The 20716-nt window shown below is 38.9% G+C and overlaps 1 protein-coding gene across 2 annotated transcripts in view; it reads right to left on the reverse strand.

Moving 5' to 3' along the window:
- Positions 1-1042: 1042 nt before the first annotated feature.
- Positions 1043-20716, reverse strand: part of NPR3 (natriuretic peptide receptor 3) — a 46978-nt gene continuing 27304 nt past the window's right edge. The window contains exons 4-8 of one of the 2 annotated variants that reach the window (XM_032205448.1): positions 19060-19195; positions 15158-15252; positions 11959-12094; positions 11285-11369; positions 1043-8762 (exon numbers count right to left, since the gene is read on the reverse strand). In XM_032205448.1, the coding sequence (XP_032061339.1) occupies positions 8651-8762; positions 11285-11369; positions 11959-12094; positions 15158-15252; positions 19060-19195 (564 nt within the window). In that variant the 3' untranslated portion in view covers positions 1043-8650. Of the gene's footprint in view, positions 8763-11284; positions 11373-11958; positions 12095-15157; positions 15253-19059; positions 19196-20716 lie in introns of both variants that reach the window. The other variant, XM_032205447.1, reaches the window with a different exon arrangement.

Below are 20716 nucleotides of genomic sequence, written 5' to 3' on the forward strand. Positions count from 1 at the left end.
CAAATAAAATCTGGAAAAATAATAATTTGTGTCTGTACAACATTCATAAAATTAGATCTAAAAAGATCAGATTTAAATCTGAGGCAGATTAAAAATAATTTGAATTTTAACATATACCAGGCTTATTTTATACAAATTCGGGAAAGTTAACCTCTTTGCACCTTTAATCAGCTGTACAAACTAGTTGCATTCATTTACTTGATGACAGTATTGAGCTTATTAAATTTAGTGACATGTTGGGACAGTTACCAGTGGAAGGCATTGCAGCTAAGAAAGTAGTTCAACCCTCTCCCAATTGAATGGGCCTCTCTGAGCCTGTATTTTCACCCTTTATCCTTTCCTGGGCTGCAAAAAGATTTTATGTCTATAGTTAACTCAGAGGATGTTTCCATCTTTGTATCAGCTCCCCAGAGAATTCTTGGTACTTGTAGTTGTGATACAAGTGTGATCAGATATTTCTTCTGCGTACTCATTTCCCAGTTATTTTAGATTATAAACGCTTGGCATACTCTCAGGCATGAATCTTAAATTTGGCAACATTGCTACAACAGACACATGCTTACAGAAAGCAGGCGGCTAGACAAAACAGGGTAATTTGAAGACTGTATCTAAAAGCACAGGAAAGAAACTGTATGAAATGCCCACAGTTTGATAAGATTGCAGCAAAGAAATGAGCTTGGTAAAACTTGTGAGTTCTGCTTCTCTACAGAATGTAAAAATCAGTGTTTGCTAGATAAGGTTCCAGCATATTTAAATAATATTTGATTCCTATTTAGTTACATTCCTGGAGAATTGAGAATAAGTAGAAAAATATTCACTACTTGTTTATACCCATTAAAACCTTTCCCAGACCTTAATATACTAAGAGAAATACTTTCAAAAACAGGTTAGACTGATTTCTGTTTTATAGTCATCATTAAAATCAGGGTTTTAAATGGCCCTCAGTAAACCTCCGGATATTAACTCCTTACCATCTGATATTACCCTATCTATGAAATAGACCAAAGGAGTAGTGAACATATGACAAAAGACACCAGGGAAATAGGTGATACCATATTCCTATTTCTTTAATGGAAACATTTTGTTACAATTTAGGTATGTGATATTTTTGCATTTTTAAAATGTGTAAAAGAAAATGCACATAATAAAAAGTCAAAAGACACCAATGAATGTAGGTATTTTAAATGACCGAGTTGTAAAAGAAATAAAATACATTACACAAATAAACAAAGGTTATATCCACAGTCATGAATACTCACTCTCCTCTACACAAAAACAACAATAAATAAAATCACATTATATGCAGATAGTTCTACTTACATCAGTAAAATATACTGTGCAGCTTTCCATTCGATTTCTACTAGACTGATAATAGGTTTCTCTGTTGTCCAGTATTTTTACAATAATGAACAGCATCACCCAAAAAAAGGGGACAGAGTTAACGTCCACAGTGTCTATCCTGAGTCCTCTTAGTTTTGTGATAATTACACCTTATGCACAAGAAACAGCAAATTCTACCCATTGCCTTCATCCTGCCACTATACCTAAGTATTCTCAGCACTTTTAGACCTGCACAGGAAAGAAGACTTTGTTACTAGCACATACCCAGACCTATAGGCATGGTACAACCTCTCCTCTGCACCCCTTAAATCCCATTTAAATGTTAGGTAAGGGAGCTATGTGGGATTTAAAAGGTGAATAAGCTTTCTGCTGAGTCTCTAAGAATTAGATATTGAATAAAGACAATGTACTGTGGAGAAAGAGCTTGATCCCACCCTCTGTACAGTCAACAGCACCATCATGGGAGTATAATCAATCCCTGAGTATCTTCCCTCTTCTCTCTCCCTAACTCAACTGCACAGATATTTTCCCATTATTCTCAATATATCTCTTCATCTTTTGCATCCTACACTGCAGAACTCATTATGTCATCTGCTGTGAAACTACATCAGGGGGATGCCACATACACCTTTTATCATCTTGCACAGCACCAGGATAACCGGCCACCGATTACTAACTGTGACACTGGCTTTCCAGTAGTCTCGTTCCTCTGTCACACTGCATTTGAACTTCACAGAGAAAGAGAAGTCCAGACCATCAGCAAGCATGAATCAGCACAGCTGTACTGATTACATCTGCTGAAGTTTCAGTATAACATTAGAAAACCCTCTGATCTTAGTCTGGATGGAGAGAATTGCGTATTCCTTGTGCATACCAGTTGAGATTACAAAAGAAACCATTAAAACAAGATTATTTTTAAATACCCTTTTTGGTACATTTCTTTGCTTGCTCAAGTGTCCTCTAGAAACATTCACATAACAGAAACACCAAGCAATACTTCACACAGAGTGGATTTTAACCTTTCAGAGATTTAACACCTAATGAGTCCACGTAAGATTTCTGAAGTACTACAGCTTAACATACAAACTTTAACAGTGTCTTATTATTGAGAATATTTTGACTTTGATGCAGAATATTAAGTTAGTGGTTAGTGAGAGATTTTGAATGAACTCTAAGCCTCTCTTTTGAAAGCTATTTTTGTATACTATAAATTCAGTCTATGTCAGTTAAGAGGCCTCCTGCTAGGTAAATTCTGGAAGAAGTAATAGCATAATAAAACAGTCTATGTAATGATACACTGGACATAACTAAACACTACCCCAAGAAAGCCTCAAAGCCATGGCAGCATTATCTTCTTGATCAAAACCAGCCGTAACCTCTTAAAAACACCAACGTTAACCTTTATCCTTTCATCTTCTATTGGTGAGATAAAGGGAGAGTTGCATTTATGCCAGACTTAAGGCTTCACTGGGGCAAGCCAAAGTGCTTAGGCTTCCTGTCATTCTCTGGAAGAGAAACAACACTATCAAAGTCTGCTGCACAGCTTGCTGACCCCTGTGGACAGCCAGGTCTGAGGTCTCTCACAAATAGCTAGTTGTTTTAATTTCATCAATCATTTTTCATCAGTCTCAGAATGTTAAAAGGTATCTGAGAATGGAAAAAATACAGGCCTGAAGCCATCTGAATTCATTTCTGCCTTTAAGCAGGGATGGGCACAGTGCAAACACTTCCGTTCTTCCACTTGAAAGGTTTCACACACACACAAATCTTTTTGTGCTTTCAACAGCAAGAAAGAAAGGGGGGGCAGGGACATGGGGGGAGGAGAGGAGACACACACATGACATCTGAAGGCAAAACTTTTTCCAGTATGTCTTCAAAAATATATTCCAGAAAGTAACTTTTGATTTTCTTTGTTTCTAAAAAGGGCTAAAATTGCCTCCATGGAACGTGTTCCTTCATCATTCACTGCTGTGAGACAAGTTACTAGAGCATGTTCCTGATCTCCAGAAGAAGTAAGGTACCATCAGAAACTCATCCATGTCCATCTGCCCTGCTTTGGGTGGGGTCACTACATTTGATGTCATTTTATAGCAACAATTAGGGTAAAAACAAAAGACAGTGGCTGACATCACCTGACCATGCTTGGACTACTGTACGTCCTGTGAGCCCAGTGATGCCCAGTAATCATTAACTTCAATGGGACTGCTCCTGTAATTACAATTTGTGGTGCCAGCCTTGGATGTTCTTACAAGGAACGGATGCCAGCTGCAAAATTCCAATTAAACTTCAGAGGCTTTTTGGTCAACCCCATTTTTCAACTTTGCATAGTTCAGGAGTCAGGCAACACCAGACAATTCTGGGTGTAAATCTCAGAGAGAGGCTGGTGTGGCAGTGGCCCAACGTGAGGTGTGCCTGTGGCTGAACAGCATGTCAACAAGGACCAAAGGCTGAAATTACAAAAAAAGAGCCACCTCCCAGTGAGGAGGGAGCACATCTGGCAACATGATGCAAAATGGTCATCTCCTTTCAGAGCACTTCTGAAGCTGGAGAAAAGAGCATTAAAAATAGGGAATTCAACAGTGTTCATTCTACTCCAGGAGAAAATGAGCAAAAAAAAATCAACTGCTTTAGTTAAAGAAACAGAACAGCTACATGGCTACACTGAAGCACAGAGGAGGGTAGTGAAGGATGTGGAACTGTCTTGAGCTCCGGAAAAGGTGGACTGAATTGCCAAAGAAATTTATGACCAGGACTATTAGCTTCCTGTCTTTGATGTCTATTCTTGGCTTTCCAGGAGCATTATGGCATTCATGAGGTGAAAATTGCTCTGGAGCCAAGGTCAGCTAAGGCTGATGCAGCCTGTTCTACTGCAAAGCTTAGAAATTCACTCTGAACTGCTTCAAGATGCTGAGTGTAAAGCCTGAAGACACTTCACTGAGGGTCTCAGTTTGCTTCCACTGAATCAAGGAGAGGTTTTTTTTTCATTTGCTTAATGAGAGTGTAATTAGATCTCCAAGCCCCAAAAATGAATCAGATCAACCTCCTGATAAAACAAGCTGTCTGGGTGCAGACTTACTTTGCCCAGCTCAACTCCCATCCTCCCCAGTGTTTTCAAACCATTAGCTAAATCTTAATAATTCCCCTTTAAAAAACTATAAAATACTTTCAATAATGCAATAAAGCATTTCTTAAGGACATGCTGAAAGCAGATCAACAAAATATATTTTGAGAAGTGAACGAATGTAACTCTTTAATAAACTGAATTCTGGCCACAGTCCGGCAAAGTGCACAACACTTTAGATTCCAATTTTTAGCAGTTGCTTAATGTTCTCAGAACTGAGCCAGATTTGGTCTTCACTGAGGCACATCACAAAAGAAACTGGTAATTAACGGGTACGATGGCAGTCATAGACAGCTCTGGACACACAGACTCTCCATTAGCAAAACTTCCAGAACTACCTCTGGCCCACACCGAAGTATCTAGGCATCTGACTGAAGCTGTGGGTCCCAGTATACTAAATCACAGGTACTATTGGAACTTTCTGTTAATCTTTCTATTTTGGAGAGTATGCTGCAACAGCCAACTTGCAGCGGAAGTCTACATGTTGCAGGTAAGAGGGTGGAAGTGAGGTAATTTGTCCATATAATCCTCAAGAAGAGGATTTTGAGGTGAATCAGCTATTAAGCTGACTGATATTTGGTAGTTTAATGAAATGCTAAATTAGCAGAATTTGCCACTTCAACAAAAGACATGAAGCCACCAGGTCAGTTTCAATTTAGCAGGCACAACTATAAGACTGTGCAATAAACATATGGAGTATGGGGCCAACCTCACTCCAGTTCAAGCACACCGCAAGGCTCCCTTTGGTTCAGGCATGGCCAGGACGATACCCTTTGGTCCCAAGTGAGCAAAGCACTTAGAAGCTGAAGTCAAGCATATTTTAAATGTCTTCTGAAGTGCTGGGCTGAGTCAAGGCCTTCCTTGTGCTGCTCTGCAATGTATGTTTGCAATATGGGTAATTTGTTGAAGCCAAAAATGTAGGTTTTGAAAACTCTTGAGAATCAATTATTATTATTTTGATTAGACATTCCCTTACTGAGTTTAAAGCCTAAACATTGTGGCATTGAGCTAATGCACATGAACCATAAAGGAAAAGTGCATTAGATAGTAAAGAATCTCTGCTGAATAATCTAAACTCAAGACAGTTGATCTATGGTTCCTGGAAGACCTGGGAACTATTAACACACAGCCTGTGAGAGGCAGCTAAGAAGAATTACTTATGTGAAACATCTTAAATGATCTCCACACCTCCAATGGAAAAGTGCACTGGTGTACACCAATTTAGAAAGATTAAAGCCCATTGATTTGAAATGTTCTAACATGCAAGAAAGGTTCGCCTTCAAAAGAAGGTGGGAAGTGCTGGGTTGTAAAGTTGTGGCCAGGCCTCCATCAATATTCCACCAAAAGATATCTCATGACAACACTTTTGGTAGTCATGATTAAAAACCTCACATAAAATTGAGGATCGGAATTATTTTTACTTAAAGAGTGACCTTTCATGCTATTTTTTTTTTTTTTATGTTTAGTTATAGTAAGATGACATAATAAAGAAGTCCTAACAATTTGTTGTCCTAGTCAGGTATTATTGCTCTGATCTTCTGGACTGACATGACTGTATGTGGCACAGCATAAAGGCAGATCTATGCTACTGCCTCACACCCTAACTTGTTGGGTACTTGTTCAGACAGAAGACAACTCATAGGAAACATCGTTTCTAAAAAAAAAAAGGTCTATCCTTTAAATCATACCCTATTTTCTCCACATGCTTAAAACATTTCATTCTCTTTTTCTGTGGCAAAGTAGCCAAATAGATACAAAAAATACTGAATCATATTTGCAAAACAAGAAGTAGATCAAAATTCTCTTTGAAATCTTTTTTAAACAAATACAAATAAAACCCTTAATCAGACACTAGATAAACTCAAATACTTAAAAGAAAAATCAAAAAAAAAAATCAGGAATGTTTTTTCTCCCCGACTCTATGACAGTATGAATGCTGCTCTAGCCTATATCCTTCTCTGGTACCCATGAGATACGGAGGCTACTTCAGAAACCTGTCCATTGAGATCAGTGTTACTTTGGATAACGAACCTCTGCAGAAGTCATACAGGCCCTGACTGGAAAATGGGAGGATATAAATCTTGCAGGTGAATAACGCCTGTTACAACAAGTCCTAAAGATGCTGGATCTACTCAGTCCACAGCCATCATCTACCCTGCAGCTGCCCTGACAGTCAGGAAGCCTGGCCCTCTGGCTGCCTGGGACATTGAGCACAGAGGCAGGTGATGAGCCACTATATATGCTAAGAGATAGTGCAATGTAAGAAATAGCAAAAACAGGCCAAGGAATTATTCCATGGAGTATTTCCCCATGGACAAAAAACAGCAAAAAGAAGACAGAGCCAGCTTTCACTCTTCATTCACTTCCAGCTACCCCAAAATGGTTTCTTCGAATTTGCACTCTGGCTTCTCAGAGCGTAAAAGTTTTGTAGAACACAGGCTTCAGTGCCAGTTATGACAATAACTATTGTGTAAAGTCTGACTGTGACTCCTGAGACCAGAAAGTTCTGTTTATGAAATCAGAAAAGGATAAGCCAAAGGATTTCATGCATTGCGATCATAGTCATAGCTGGGTTTTCTCACAGACAGTATTTTCTCAGGTCTTCTTCACCACATCTATAATAATAGCTGTTCATTTGTTGACTAGAAAGAGCTCTCCTCTGTCTAATATAAAATAACTTGCCAGTAGCTAATTCATCACAGATTCAGTTTTGCTCCTGGTAAAGTCAGTGGCAAAATTCCCAGGGATACCGATGGCAGCAGAATTAATGTCAGCCCTAGAGTAGCATTTTACCACCCTGATTCCTGAAGGTAGCTGTTTGTGTGTTTAATTGCACACACGTGAATAGTTAGTTGGTCTCACCGATTTAATATGCAAACAGTTCATTATGTTCAGGATCAGAGCCATCATTGTATAGACAACTTGACAACTGCATTTATATTGGTTAAAACAAATGTTTGCATGTTGCACATGCCTGGAGAAGAACGGGGGACAGAAAGTTTACTATCTATAAAGTCACTTCTCCTCCCCTAAATGTTGCTTCTAAAATGTACTTACAGCTGTTGACTTTCCCCACGTTACTCCTGTCATAAAAAATACGTCTTCAAAACATTCTCTCCCTTAACTTTTAATCCTACCAAAGCAAATATAGATATTTTAATAGAAAAATACAAGATAAAAAAATATCCTAAAAATAAAATGGTAGCATGGAATGTCATTTTTACAGAAAAAGACCACTTTTTGAATTGCCTCAGTTACACACTTCCATATTTACATATTTTGGATGCGATCCTGTGCTCACTGAAGTTAATGGGATTTTGCCATTGACTTCACTGGGAACAGGAGAAAGCTCCACACAGATGATATTTGCCTCTCTGAAAGGTGATGGTAGTGGAGAGAGAAGAGTGTGATAAAACATGCAAGACTGAAGAATTGGCTGGCCCTCTCTGGAGGTCTGTCTTCTCTCTCTCACTATTTCACACCAGTGACACTTCACATCCTTCACTGGAGTTTTTCCTAACTCTCAGTGCATAAGAGGGAGAATCAATGCTTTTGATTGTGATACTACACAAACAAGGGAAGAATGATTTGTGTGTGTTTCCACCTGCCTATGAGTGGAGTTTGTTACACCCCGTGGAGTTAATTACACCCAAACTGCTGGCTCCCTCCCAGGACTAAGCTCTGTATGTCTAATTCTGCATTATTCCCTGTAATCAGCGACAATGATTTAGTGATGCAGGCTCATACCCCAAATGACCCCCCTTTTTTGTAAAATTTGACAGCAAACCAGCAGCTGTGTCTGTGAAACCATATTGATACCCATGAGTGAGATGCAATTAAAGAAGGAGACGGTAGGAGCTAAAAAACAGGGAACAGAATGAGGCATCCCCATCAACTAAACCCACATCTGCTGCCCTTAATATATGCCTTAATATGTAAAGACAGTATATCTTAAGTACTTCCTATAACATCAAATTGCATCTTTTTTTTTTTTTCATGAGATGAAAGGCCATGCGGCATAATGTGATTAGTAAATCATTCCTGAGCTTCTGAAAAAAATTAAGACAAAATTACTGCTTAAAAGATTGAGTTCTTCAAGAGCCTCTTCTTTTTACACTGATGTCTTTGGTTCTGTCCATTTCCCCATTTCTTTTTTTTCCCCAGGAAGAATGGGATTATTTTTCTTCTTTATGCAGCAGAAAAATGAGATCTAATGGAGTCTTCGCGTAACTGCCGATGTTTCCCCATGTTACAGTCCTCCTGTCGAGTTCTTCTCTCAATAGTTATTCTGTATTTCTTTCTGCATGAAAGGAGAAGAACGGAGTGAGAAATCCTTCTCCAGCTATAGGATAACAGGACTTCCCTTATAAAGAATGCCCGTAGGGGACAGCTGGGTGCCAGTTGAAAAATGAAATGTGACAGAATATGAAACCCTGTTCAAAGATTAAAGAAGTTTGCCTTGAAACATTTTACCCAGGCTCAGGAATGCTCGTTACTCTCTACACAGCAGTCTCAAAGCACCCAGACACAGACATTTGCTTCTTTGAAAATTACTGATCTAAGTGATTAGGAAGTTTTTGCGAAGTGTCATGTGAACTGTGTCACATCACTGCTTTATACTGATCAAAGCCAAATTTCTTTCCTGTATAAGGGGGGCACTTTCTGCAGAGTTCAAACAACGGATCTCGCTCTTTATTCAGTTGCATTTCTCACTGAAACTGTATGTTAGCTAACTAACCCTCCCATCTCCCTTTCAGAAAGCTATTCTGTTTGTAATGTCAGAGGAGGTAGTAAGATGAATTAAGAAGAGGGATGTAGATGGTAGATAAGACGTAAATACAGTTGGTCATGCCTTAGACACAGTTTTTTCCTGTGTGTCTTCCTCCAGAGCCTTTGAAGAATCCTGTTAAGCTAATTTTTATGTCAAACAAACCCTCTGAACTGCCTTTCAGTTTCCACTTTAGTACCCAAATTGTGCCCCAAAATCATAAGACTACTATGTTTACAATTCATGCATTTATGCTTCTACCGAGTTGCAGGACCAAATTTTCAAAAGGGCATTAGTCCAGCACCATCTGCACACCGTACTGCTTGTGCAGATGCATGACAGCATGCTTGCGTGCCATGGAAAGCTCTGTTCCACTTGCATGTGTAGCAGAAGTCAGTGCTAGATACATGGTGGTGGATACAGGATTTTCAAAACACCACGGTTTTAATTAGGATAATATGGCTCAGTAGAAAGTGGGTACCTACGTTATTCTGAAAAGATTCCCTAGACATTTGTGTCTGTATCTGTAGGCTCCAAAATAACTAGAAAAATCTATCTTCTTTACTTTACTTATGTATATTTAAGTCAGAACACACCCAGTAGTAGCTCATCCCCACAGATAGATTCTTCTTTCAGAAATGCAGCTCTTTGAGTTTAAATCCTTTCAAAGCTACATATCAGAACCACAATCCACACCTTTTGATGGGGTTTGCATGCACACTCAAAACTGTATTTGCATGCCCATCCGTGGTGATTAGAGATCCAAATGATTAGAAAGATGTAATCAGATTGTGCATATACAGTCTGAAAGTTACAGAATCTTCAGGTAAAAATCACTTCCAGACACACAATTCCTAGAACTGCGTTTTCTGAAAATCTGACCCATTCTTCCTGATATGCTATGTTTCCGTATATTCTACTGCTGGAGTTAGAGGACATTTCTTGTCTTCACCTACCAATTCCTCCCAATACCAGCAATGCTAAAAAAAAAAACATACCTGAAAATTATCAGATCAGATTGGGAACGTATAAAACATGCAAGAACCTCTGATGAAGTACAATATAAATAAACAGTTGTTTTTTTGTTTCTTTTTTTGTCTTTTAAACATAGTCTATAATTAGTCCCAGATAAATTGTCTTGTCTCAGACCTATACAATATAAGCACCAACAACATGCAAGACTAAAATCATCCTGAGGAATTACAGTTGTAATTATTTGATGAAAAATCCTGTTTCTCAGATCTTTTGAAACCCTGGAAATGCACTAGTAAACTTATGCAACTTTTACTTCTTCGTTTTGTTGGCATATTTTTTATAAAACAGATGTTTTGATTAAATTAAATGACTTGATTCTTACATGCAGTGGTTAATTCTATTGTCCTGTCTGCCTTTTCTCTTCTATACCATAATAGGATGAATAATACCATATGCAAGATGCTGAACAGGTATAACGATAATTTGGTCTGTCAGTGTAGGATCAAGTCTCTAGACTTTGCATTTGCTGACTAGCAATGTACAAATTATTTTACTTAAACAGGAATAAAATGCTGATCACCCTTCACTGTCCTCAGCTTACTAAGTCAAATGCACAGCTTTGAGATCCAAATGCTCTCTTAAACCAAAACAGAAATCCCTTTTTAGCTTCCCATACATTTCTATCCAATGCTCAAAAACTAACTATCAGGCAAGTGGTATAAATCTCTTACATGATCACAGACTGCACAATTGTTCTGGCAAAGAATACCAAACATAGAAGGCTTTCAAGGCCAGGCCACTTTATCAAAGTAGCTTGTGAATGAATAGAACTCAGTGGAATTACTTCCATGAGTAAAATTACTCAAAGATGTAAACAGTTACACAATGAGGCCCTGAGTTGATAAAATGATTCAAATTTACACAAAAGGACAATCAAAGTGTATTCACTGTCTATGGTAGAAATATTTCCTCAGATTATTATTATGCATCTTTGTCTACAATCAGGGATGTGATGCAAGCAGCTGAGAGGTTTGGATGGTGAGTAGGGTTTAACAAAACCTTCAATGAATTGGACTAACCTGAAGAAGTAAAAAGCCATTAGCAGGCCTGCTCCCAGCAAGGCACCCACAACTATTCCTGTAACTGCTGATTCTCCTAGACCACCTGCTTGAAAAAGGGGAAAATAAACAATCAATGTTCACAATAAGAACTATTTGCATTCATATACTGGAAAATACACATGGCTAGAAAATGAATGACCAACACCAGATAAAGACATTCAGAGTTCAGGACTCCGTGGGAACCTCTTCTACTCTAGTTCCTGCATGTTCTGATAGCATTGAAAATCACTCTGAACTTGAAGGGCTAAAAGTACTCCCTTCAGCACTGAGCGCCCCAGCTGCTAATTATTCTATGTATGATTATTCTCTGCTTAGGCTTTCAGTTATATCCTTCTTTCTGGCTAAAATAGATCTTACCTTTTAGCCCCTGGAAGGCTCTAAAGCCTCCAGGGCCCTGGGCTGTGCCTCACACAGGCATCATGATTATTATCACGTTTAAGGAGAGGAAAGTGATTCAGACCACATACCATCCAGGGACGCCAGACCCTAGCTTCACAGAGAGTCAGGAGGGAGAGGTAGTCATGTCCTAGTTGGACAACTGTGCTGAGCAATTTAATACAGCCTGTTACGCTGCTTTGCCACGTGGGTTCCTCTCTCTCATCACTAGGTACCATTAAGTCACTAAAACTTACATGATTTACACGGTGTATTGTTTGTGTGCTCCGAAACTCGGCTTTCATCTACTCTCAGTCTGCCATGATTCCAAGGATATTTCACATTTGATCGAATCTCAAAACGTCCCTGCTTTCCATAGTAGTCCCCAATCACCTACGCAAAAAAAAAAAGAAAGGAAGAAAATGATTTTCCTATCATGTTAGAGAATTAAAACAAACAAGAGAGCTGCAGTATTTGCTTGGACTCCTGTGGCTGGATGCTGAATCACACAAAACAAGGCTGAAGGGGTCTTTGGGAGGTTATGTAGTACATGTCCTGCCCCAAGGCAAGATCAGCTGAACAAGAGCATTCTTGACAGATATTTATCTAACCTATTCTTGAAAGCCTCCAGAGGGAGACTTGACAATTTCTGTAGACAGTTATTCTGGAACTTAGCTATCTTTACTATCAGTGATTTTCCCCAGCATGTAACTCAAATCTCCCTTGTTGCAATTATCCATCACTACTTATCCAATTGCCAGTGGACATAGAGACTCTTCCTTTCTGAAACATCCTTTTACATATTCACAGATTCTTATCTGGTCTACCCTCAGGCTTTTCTTCTGTATAAACCCAGTTCAAAATTATTATTTTTTTTTAACCCTCTTGAATATTCTTCCTGCTCTCCCTTTTTTCTCTTCAATTCCTCCACAGTGGGTTGAATGCCCAGGACTGTCACTCAGCCAAGTGAAAGAATCATTTAAAGTACTTAGTATTTTGGATTTTTTTTTTGTCTATTTTGCAAGGACCTGGAGATACTTGATCACATTCAGTTAAATCTTCAGCTCTTCTGCAGAGCTATTACAGAGCCAGTCATTCTCCACCTTCTCTTCTGCGTTTTTTTATATTTGCACAGGAAAGGCAATTTTGTGCTTACCATTCTGGTATCCTGGACTATTAATTCAGACCAATTCAACAAGATACTTTAGAATTTCAGTCCCATCCTCAAGCATAAACTCAGGCTTTATTCAAGGTATCATGCACTGCATCTACTGCAAAGTTCCAGGATTAAATTGTGCTATCAGCAGTGTGTAAGTCATCTGAAAATAGTTTGAAAAAATCTATGCACACTAGTAAAGGTAAAAGTCCAAATATGATAACAATGAAGTAGTCATTGTTAGTAGTCACAGCAGCAGTGACAGGAACACATCAAAAATGTATTTGTCTAACTTGTGGATAAGAAACATCTATAAGCACACTGGGTTCAAAATTCAAGACTGATTGCCTGTTCAAGTATTTTACCTAAACTCTATTTTGAAGAGAAATAGATAAAAGACAGATAACATTTACCCTGGCTTGGTACGCAGAGGTAGATTTCACACTAAATAAAGGAGCTAATTTCTCTCCCAGCATTTCAACAAGGAGTTAAAACCTTAGAAGAAAGACTTTTTATAATATTTGTTCAAAAATAAATGCTAATTCAGTAAAATGGAAAAAGGAGAGGAAAAGAAAACCTCAGAGAGCATTTGCAGGCAGCAGACTTAATTGAGGGATTGTTTAATTTATCAGACTGTAGTGGGAGAGGCATCTTTATTACAGCGTAAGCCTCCTCTACTATCAGGTTTTACTAAATATGAAAGCATGCAGAAAGGCTTAAGAACAAGTGGCTACGAGCAGCAACCAAACAGATTCAGATCAGAAATAGGATATAGATTTGTAAAAAGCAGGAGTGTTTAAACACTAAAACACACATCAAGGGAGCCAGTGAGACAGTCACTGTTCTTCAGTGCCTCCAAATGTAAAATGTATGCCTGCCTGTAAAATGAATGTTATGGTGCAAGCTTTACTCACATGTGAACTACAGGGGTCCATACAAGGGTACGAAACCCGCCTGCCTATCATGAAGCAGAAGCTGAACTAGGTGGACTGATGTGTTCATCTAGCTTTAAACTCTGCACATGGTCCTTTGAAAACAGCTCTGCCCAAGCACCGATTCATTTAATTCAGCTTAACTGAGAAACAAATATTCTTGTACTGACACAGAAGAAATTGGCAAAAGGAATAAAAAAAGGCATCAAAGATACACTGTTTTTAGAGTGAGGCATGAGGATAGAAATGAATATAGCAGATGCTACAATAAGTAATCACATATAAAGGAAATTAATTATCTGTATACATGGATCAAAAAGCAGAGAAAAATTAAAATGACCAATATGTTAAAAAGTTAAAGGTAACATGAAGGAAATAAAAAAAATAAATTGCAAGTGAAAGAACAACAGAAGGAAGGCTAAGTGAGGGATATAAAACTGATAAACAGGATAAAGAGCTAATGGGCTGAACAAACAGAAAATATACAAGTTGTTCATACCAAGCTTATCCCAACTAATTTGTCCTCCTAACTTCAATTAATCATGATTACTCCTACCCCTGGGAGTGTCTGCAGTTTACTGCTGGATTTTTTCAGTCATTTTTACACACCAAAACACACTAGCCACCCTCATTCATTTAAAAAGGCTTCAATTTGTCATTGCTGCAGCACTGACAAGAAAAATAACTTGACGAGACTTCATAGAGAAATGTCCGGCACAGGTTTACTGCTGCTTCGCTTTACTTCTGAGCTTGCTGGGCTCTTTGATGAAGATGGGGAGGCCAACAAAGTTTATGCTGATCCTTAATTTACAATTAACAGCACAACTAGCAGAAGCTGTATGCCTCAGCTGGAGTTACAGCAATCTGCGTATTAATAAACTCAATCCAACCATGCTGTTAACTGTGTGCAGGTGCTGCTATTTTGCAAAGCCTGTTCTTCACAGTCCATCTGCTTTTACTCCTGCCACATCCACTGGAATAACTCAACTGGTGTACATGATGCCTAATTGTCCTTCTTACCAATGTATAAAAGGACTTATTTCAAACAATAATTTATCATATTCACAGTTTACCAGGGTTTAGATACCATGTGATATTTAATCCTTTAAATTTTAAAGATTAGCATAACATGAAGAGAGACGTGAAGAATTATTGAAGACAAGACATTAAACATTTTTCTAGGAACACTTCTAGATTTATTTTTTTAATAGAAAGGATTTGGGCTGCAGGTTGACACAGTTAAGCAATATCTTTCTCATGTGTATATTTAATAAACAGATGCCTACTGAGTAAACAGATGATAGGATGTTGTTACACTGCACTGGCTAACTCATCAGTGGCCAAGTGCAATGGTGTTTGTTTTCTTACCTCCTGCGTGCCTGCCTCGGGGTCCGTCATTGCTATCACAGAGAAATCCCCGTATCTGTCTCCATTGGCATCAATGGACACCTGCCCTGCAATGCCTAAAGAATGGCATGTGAGGAATTAGAAAATTAATTAGTTAAAATACTGAGCCTTTCCAAGGAAAACAAGAAAACAGTGGACAGGTTTTTACAGACTGATATGACAGGAAATCTCATCAGTCTCCCAGCATTTTTGTTGGCATTCCAAAAGAAATTGTAATTTCATCTCGGTGTCTGCATTCCTGAATTCTTAACATTTCTCCTTTTTTAAATATCAAATGTGTGAGACTGTTTGGGGAGCATGTGAGAAAAACCTAATCCAGAAAGCCACCATGCCAAAACACAAATACATTTAATGTGGGCTGTTTACAGAGAGACTAGCCCTGAACTATCTGACGATGCCCTGATAAGGACAACCCAGCTCGTGTGCTGCAAGGAATGCAGGGGCATAGCCCTGTGCTCCACAGACTGACAGGGTCGGTGCATCCATAGAGCCAGTCCAGAGTTTTTTCCATCTGATGGGATGCTGGAGGGGGGTGAAGACAGGAGACACCACGTGCATTACATCTGCATTAAATCCTACATTCATTTATGTAGGATTAACAGCCCAATACGTTTGTGTTTTATAGTTTTAGACCGCCAGCTCACTTCCTTCCTTTACAAGTTTGAGGGGAAGATTTGATATTCCCTTAGGCCAGCTGCCAATCTTGCTGCACAGACTTTGACAACATTCAAACTCCTCAAACTACCCTAACTGACAGATCATGGCATCATCCCAAGCAGCCCTTCAAAGGATGAAATCACGTTCAAAATTCTATACACGAAATCATGTCTGATTCCTGGTGATTTCAGTATTTGTTTTTGATAATGAGGAACAAATTAAACATCTGTTACGTATTTTGCATGTCTTAAAACAGCATCTCTGACTTCAACTATTTGTATTCTACGAAACTTTAGGGAAACTTGGAATCACAGACTGATAGGATAACTCCGGTCTGAATGGACTTCAGGAGGTCTCTAGTCCAGCCTCCTGCTCAGAGCAGGGTCAGCTAGGAGGTCAGAACACGCTGTACACAAGTACATTTAATGTGAGATTCCTTTCATGGAAGAAAAAAAATTCCTTATATTCAGTCTAACCCTCTGTTTCAGTGTATGCCCTTGCTATGAAGAGCACAGCTCCAGCTTCTTGCTGTGTGGGGTGATGGAGCACTGGCACAGGTAGCACAGAGAGGTTGTGCAGTTTCCTTCCTTGGAGATCTTCAAAAGCCACCTGGACATGGTCCTAAATAACCTGCTCTAGGTGGCCCTGCTTGAGCAGGAGGTTGGACTAGATGACCCTTCCAGCCTTAGCTGTTCTGTGGTTCTATGTAAATTAAACAGGCACTTGAAAACCATCGAAAAATACCAATTTACTCTGATGAAGCTCTAACCTAACTATAATGAAAACACCACAAGACTTTGTGGATATGTTTTATCACCTAAGATATTCTAAAATGTGATCCTGTGATCCCTGCCTGACACCAAATACAGACATTTACACCAGAGCAAATCAAACAGGCATCATTTTACATCCATGCTACACCAACTACATTACTAAACCAGGTACAGAGCAGTAGAGAATCAGGTTCTCAGTGACTGTTAATCAAAAGAGAGAGGTCAGGTATTCAGCCAGAGTATAAATTCCCCTGAATACCCTAACAATAATAAAAACAAAACAGATTAACACACCTCTATTTATCTTTTCTCAGTTCCCATTTAGGGATGCAAGGAATGTTTCAACCTGTTGTGCTTTTCTAAACATGCACTGTTCAATGAAAGATTTACTGTCAAGTGTCTATTTCTTCAGTATAACAAACAATACAGTAACCAAACAATCGCAAATGTGATTACTGCAGGATAACAGAATGGGTGTAACTTGGCTACTGGATCACCAAAAGAGGCCACTATAGAGAGCTGCAACATCCTTTTTTACTCAACTTGGCTTCTGACAGGAGATGTTAATTCGAACAGACACCTTCCTGGACAAAGAAGCCAAAATTGGATTAGTAAAAGTAGGTTCTAGAACTTGCTGAAACTCAGAATTCCTATGGGATTTTTAATGGGAAATACTTATATTTTACTTTTCCATCTGCTTCAGAGTTTGAATTTTTGATATTTCCTGCAATGGTCTTCCTCAATAGATGTTTTTAGGAAATTCTGAAACAACCTTAGTAAAGAACTGTGTTTGGATGAGTGCGGAAAGATTTTATTCGGCCTCTGTTGTTGTTAGATACTTATATACAGACAATATGATGCAGATGCTGCATTCACTTCAGAGAGCAGCCTGCTGGCAGAATAAAGGGATTTAATTTCCCTGAAAAACTGGCTTACAAGCCATCAGGTTGAAGATCTCTTTTAAAATCAGGTTTATCCTTGTAAATTATGTCCAGCAACGTACTGCTGCAGGTAGGAGATGGTGTATAACCTACATGGCATTTTGACCTTTTCAACTGCACCCTCACAGCTCAGCTAGAAAGAGTATCTTCAGAACAGCTGTGACAGGTTCAGCAACAACAAACTGGTTTTCACAAGTGGGGAAAGAGAACGTTTTTCCTTCCTGTCTGGTTTTAAAAGGCAGGTGTGAGAATCGACCACAGAACCTGCATGAAGCACATAGTACTACTATAAAAGAACTGCATGAGCGCATCAGCTGGTGGCTTCCTGCAGCAGAGAAATAGGCAAGAAAACACTGACAGGCTGTGCTTGAGCATCTGTTCATACACCAGATAGCCAAACTGTGAGCCAAATCCTTAGATGCCAGATTCCCCCTATTAAAATAGTGTGTTTAGAGAAACTGTGGGTGTGAAGGGAGGTAGTGGCACATTCAGCACTATTTCCAACTGATGCAGGACTCCTTATGGTATGACTGCAACCAGCATAATTTAAAGCAGTTCCTGTGTTGCCTTAAACCACTGGAGGCTATTCTCCCTTCTGTTCAAGCCACAATTTGAGAACAGAAAATAATTTTGGAGCTGATGTCCTTCTTGCCTTCCTCCACTCTATCCAGTGGGGAACATTTTCTTCTCTTAAACATTTCCATAGGAAATCTTGCCAATCATGCACCAAAAGACTGGAATATTGTAAGAGATGGATGGGAATACAATATTAAATGACATATAATTCAATGATGTCACACTTAACACTCAGTTTCTTTATTGCAACTCTTTCCTGGCAAAAGCCCTTGCATCACTTTGCTTCAGTGGGGTGACATTCACTTGCCAGCTGTGCCACGGAATCACAATTGACAGGGTTAGGCATAGGAAGGCACCGTGTTGCAGCCTCAGAGATAACATGCACAGCTCCTGAAAGGAGGCTGCGGGAAAATCCTTCCAATGCCCAAAAGAACCCTGTCAAGAAAGAAAATGAAACAACAACAAAAAAAAATCCCAGCACCCTGGCACCACCTTTCTTTGATCCATTCCCAGGCTTTGGTGGAAGGGAAAAAAAAGAGAGTCAAATGGAAAAAATGAGGCAATCTCAGAGCTACCAGGTACACATGGGTAAAGTGAGCAGCTGTATTGTTTTGTTTTTTTTTTCAAAAAGAAAGAAGGAGCCTGAGAAAATTATTTGTATCCCTTTACAACATCAGTGAGGGTCTTTGGACTGATTGTTAGGAGTTTTTTTAAACTGAGTAAGACTTCAAGCGTTGATGCAGAAAAAATTCAGGCTGGCGAAGTATGTGAGCCAGTCTTAAAGATATTTATAGTTTCATATGGATATTTTCCTCTTAAATTAGAGTGGAATAGGCACTGGTCCTTATTCTGCACACAATAAAGACTTGAATTTTTTTCTTGTCTCTGAAAGCTGGAATTCTGCGTGAACTATTACCTTCATATGTTCTGTTGCGGGTTTGCTGGACAATTTTTTCCCCGTCTTTCTTACTGAAACCAAACTTCAAGACTTCCTGTAAAGCTAGAGCATAAAGAAGAACAGCATCATGGAATCCTTCCACAAACATGTTCACCTAAAAAATAAAAGAAGAAAAAAAGCAATGGTAATTGACACATGAAAAAACATTTTCCCAACTGAATTAACTGGAGGGAATCTCCAAATTAAGTAAAATTAGCAGTTTCGAGAATTATGATGTCAGCTGCAGGTATAGGAATGTCTCTCAAAGAAAAAGTGGGGGAACAATGGCAGCTTTTGACGTATTTTTGAGAACAGCTAACCACTATCTGCTATTCTGAACATTCAAATCACACTTCAGTGTTGTGTCTGAACAGTTCTGCAGATAGGGGAGAAATGTGCTGATCCCAGTTTCCATGGCCAGCTGCATAAATTCTGCAGCTGACCATATGAGGTTCTGTAAGGTGCTGAGCATCCTCATCCCACAACCCCGAGAATGTCCCCCTCCCTCTGCGCAGAGCTCTTAGCACCTCGCAGGATTGGGAAGCATGTTCTGCCATTATTGTTTTGGAGAGCACAACTACTGGATTTGCTTATTTAATGATTACTGCTTCCATTTCTGGCCCCTGTTCAGTGGAGCATCTCTCTGCTAGAAAATGAGCAAAGCAGGAAACTGCTTACCCTCTACAGTAATGTGTTCTGGAACTGCCAGCAGAAGTTTCCTATCTTTTGTGTTTTTTTTTTCAGTAAGCGACACGAACTGAATGAAATGTTGTTTTCTAACCCTAATATAAAGTGACAGTGCTGCAAAACAGCTCTGTCTACCACAAGTCAACAGAAGCAATATGCAGCTTTTGGTCTGCATCACTGTGAGTAACAACAGTTAATAGCAGACTGCTGCAGGAATATTTCAGGTTTGTACACAGGAGCCTGGTGTGCTTTGGTTATGAAGAATTATGATGAATTCTTATTAGCAGACATGTCTTGAGCAGCACAGGTATGCTTGTTCTGTAAGCAGCAACTCACATCTCAGTCAATACATGAATGAATTACCTTTTCAGCTGGAAGAATTATGTTCCCATTCACTCACAGCTTCACTACAATGGAAAAGCTCCTGATTTACTAAAACTAGCAAAGGCATAAACACAGATTACACAATATTATGGTGTCTCTTATTGCCATTTCCATTGAACAACGCATTTTTGTAAATATGCTCCTGGACAGTAACATTATTTAGCTTCTCCTCCATTACAGTGTTCCTAAAGAATTAAAATTGTTGGTAAATAAAGTGCTGCTCAAACTCTCACAGTTTTAGTTGGACATTAAAAAAAAAAAAAAAGTTGAAAGATAAAAACACGTAGACAATTAAGTAAATAGCCACTCCACAGATAAAAAAGTATTACATAGCTGATTGGCTGAGCTGAACTAACCAACTCCTGGTAATGTAATTACATGCAAGACATTCCTTCACTCTTAAACCAGTTGCCAACAGTAAGGAGAATTTCAGAATTATTTACAGATAATACAAAAGTTTACATTTCTCTGACATTTAAAATTGGACTTTTAGATAAGTCCAAACTATGTTTCACTAAGAAAATGCACCACAAGTACAGGGGAAAAAAACGACAGAAGGCACAGA

The sequence above is a fragment of the Aythya fuligula genome, chromosome Z (assembly GCF_009819795.1).
Source record: "Aythya fuligula isolate bAytFul2 chromosome Z, bAytFul2.pri, whole genome shotgun sequence".
Lineage (NCBI taxonomy): Eukaryota > Metazoa > Chordata > Aves > Anseriformes > Anatidae > Aythya > Aythya fuligula.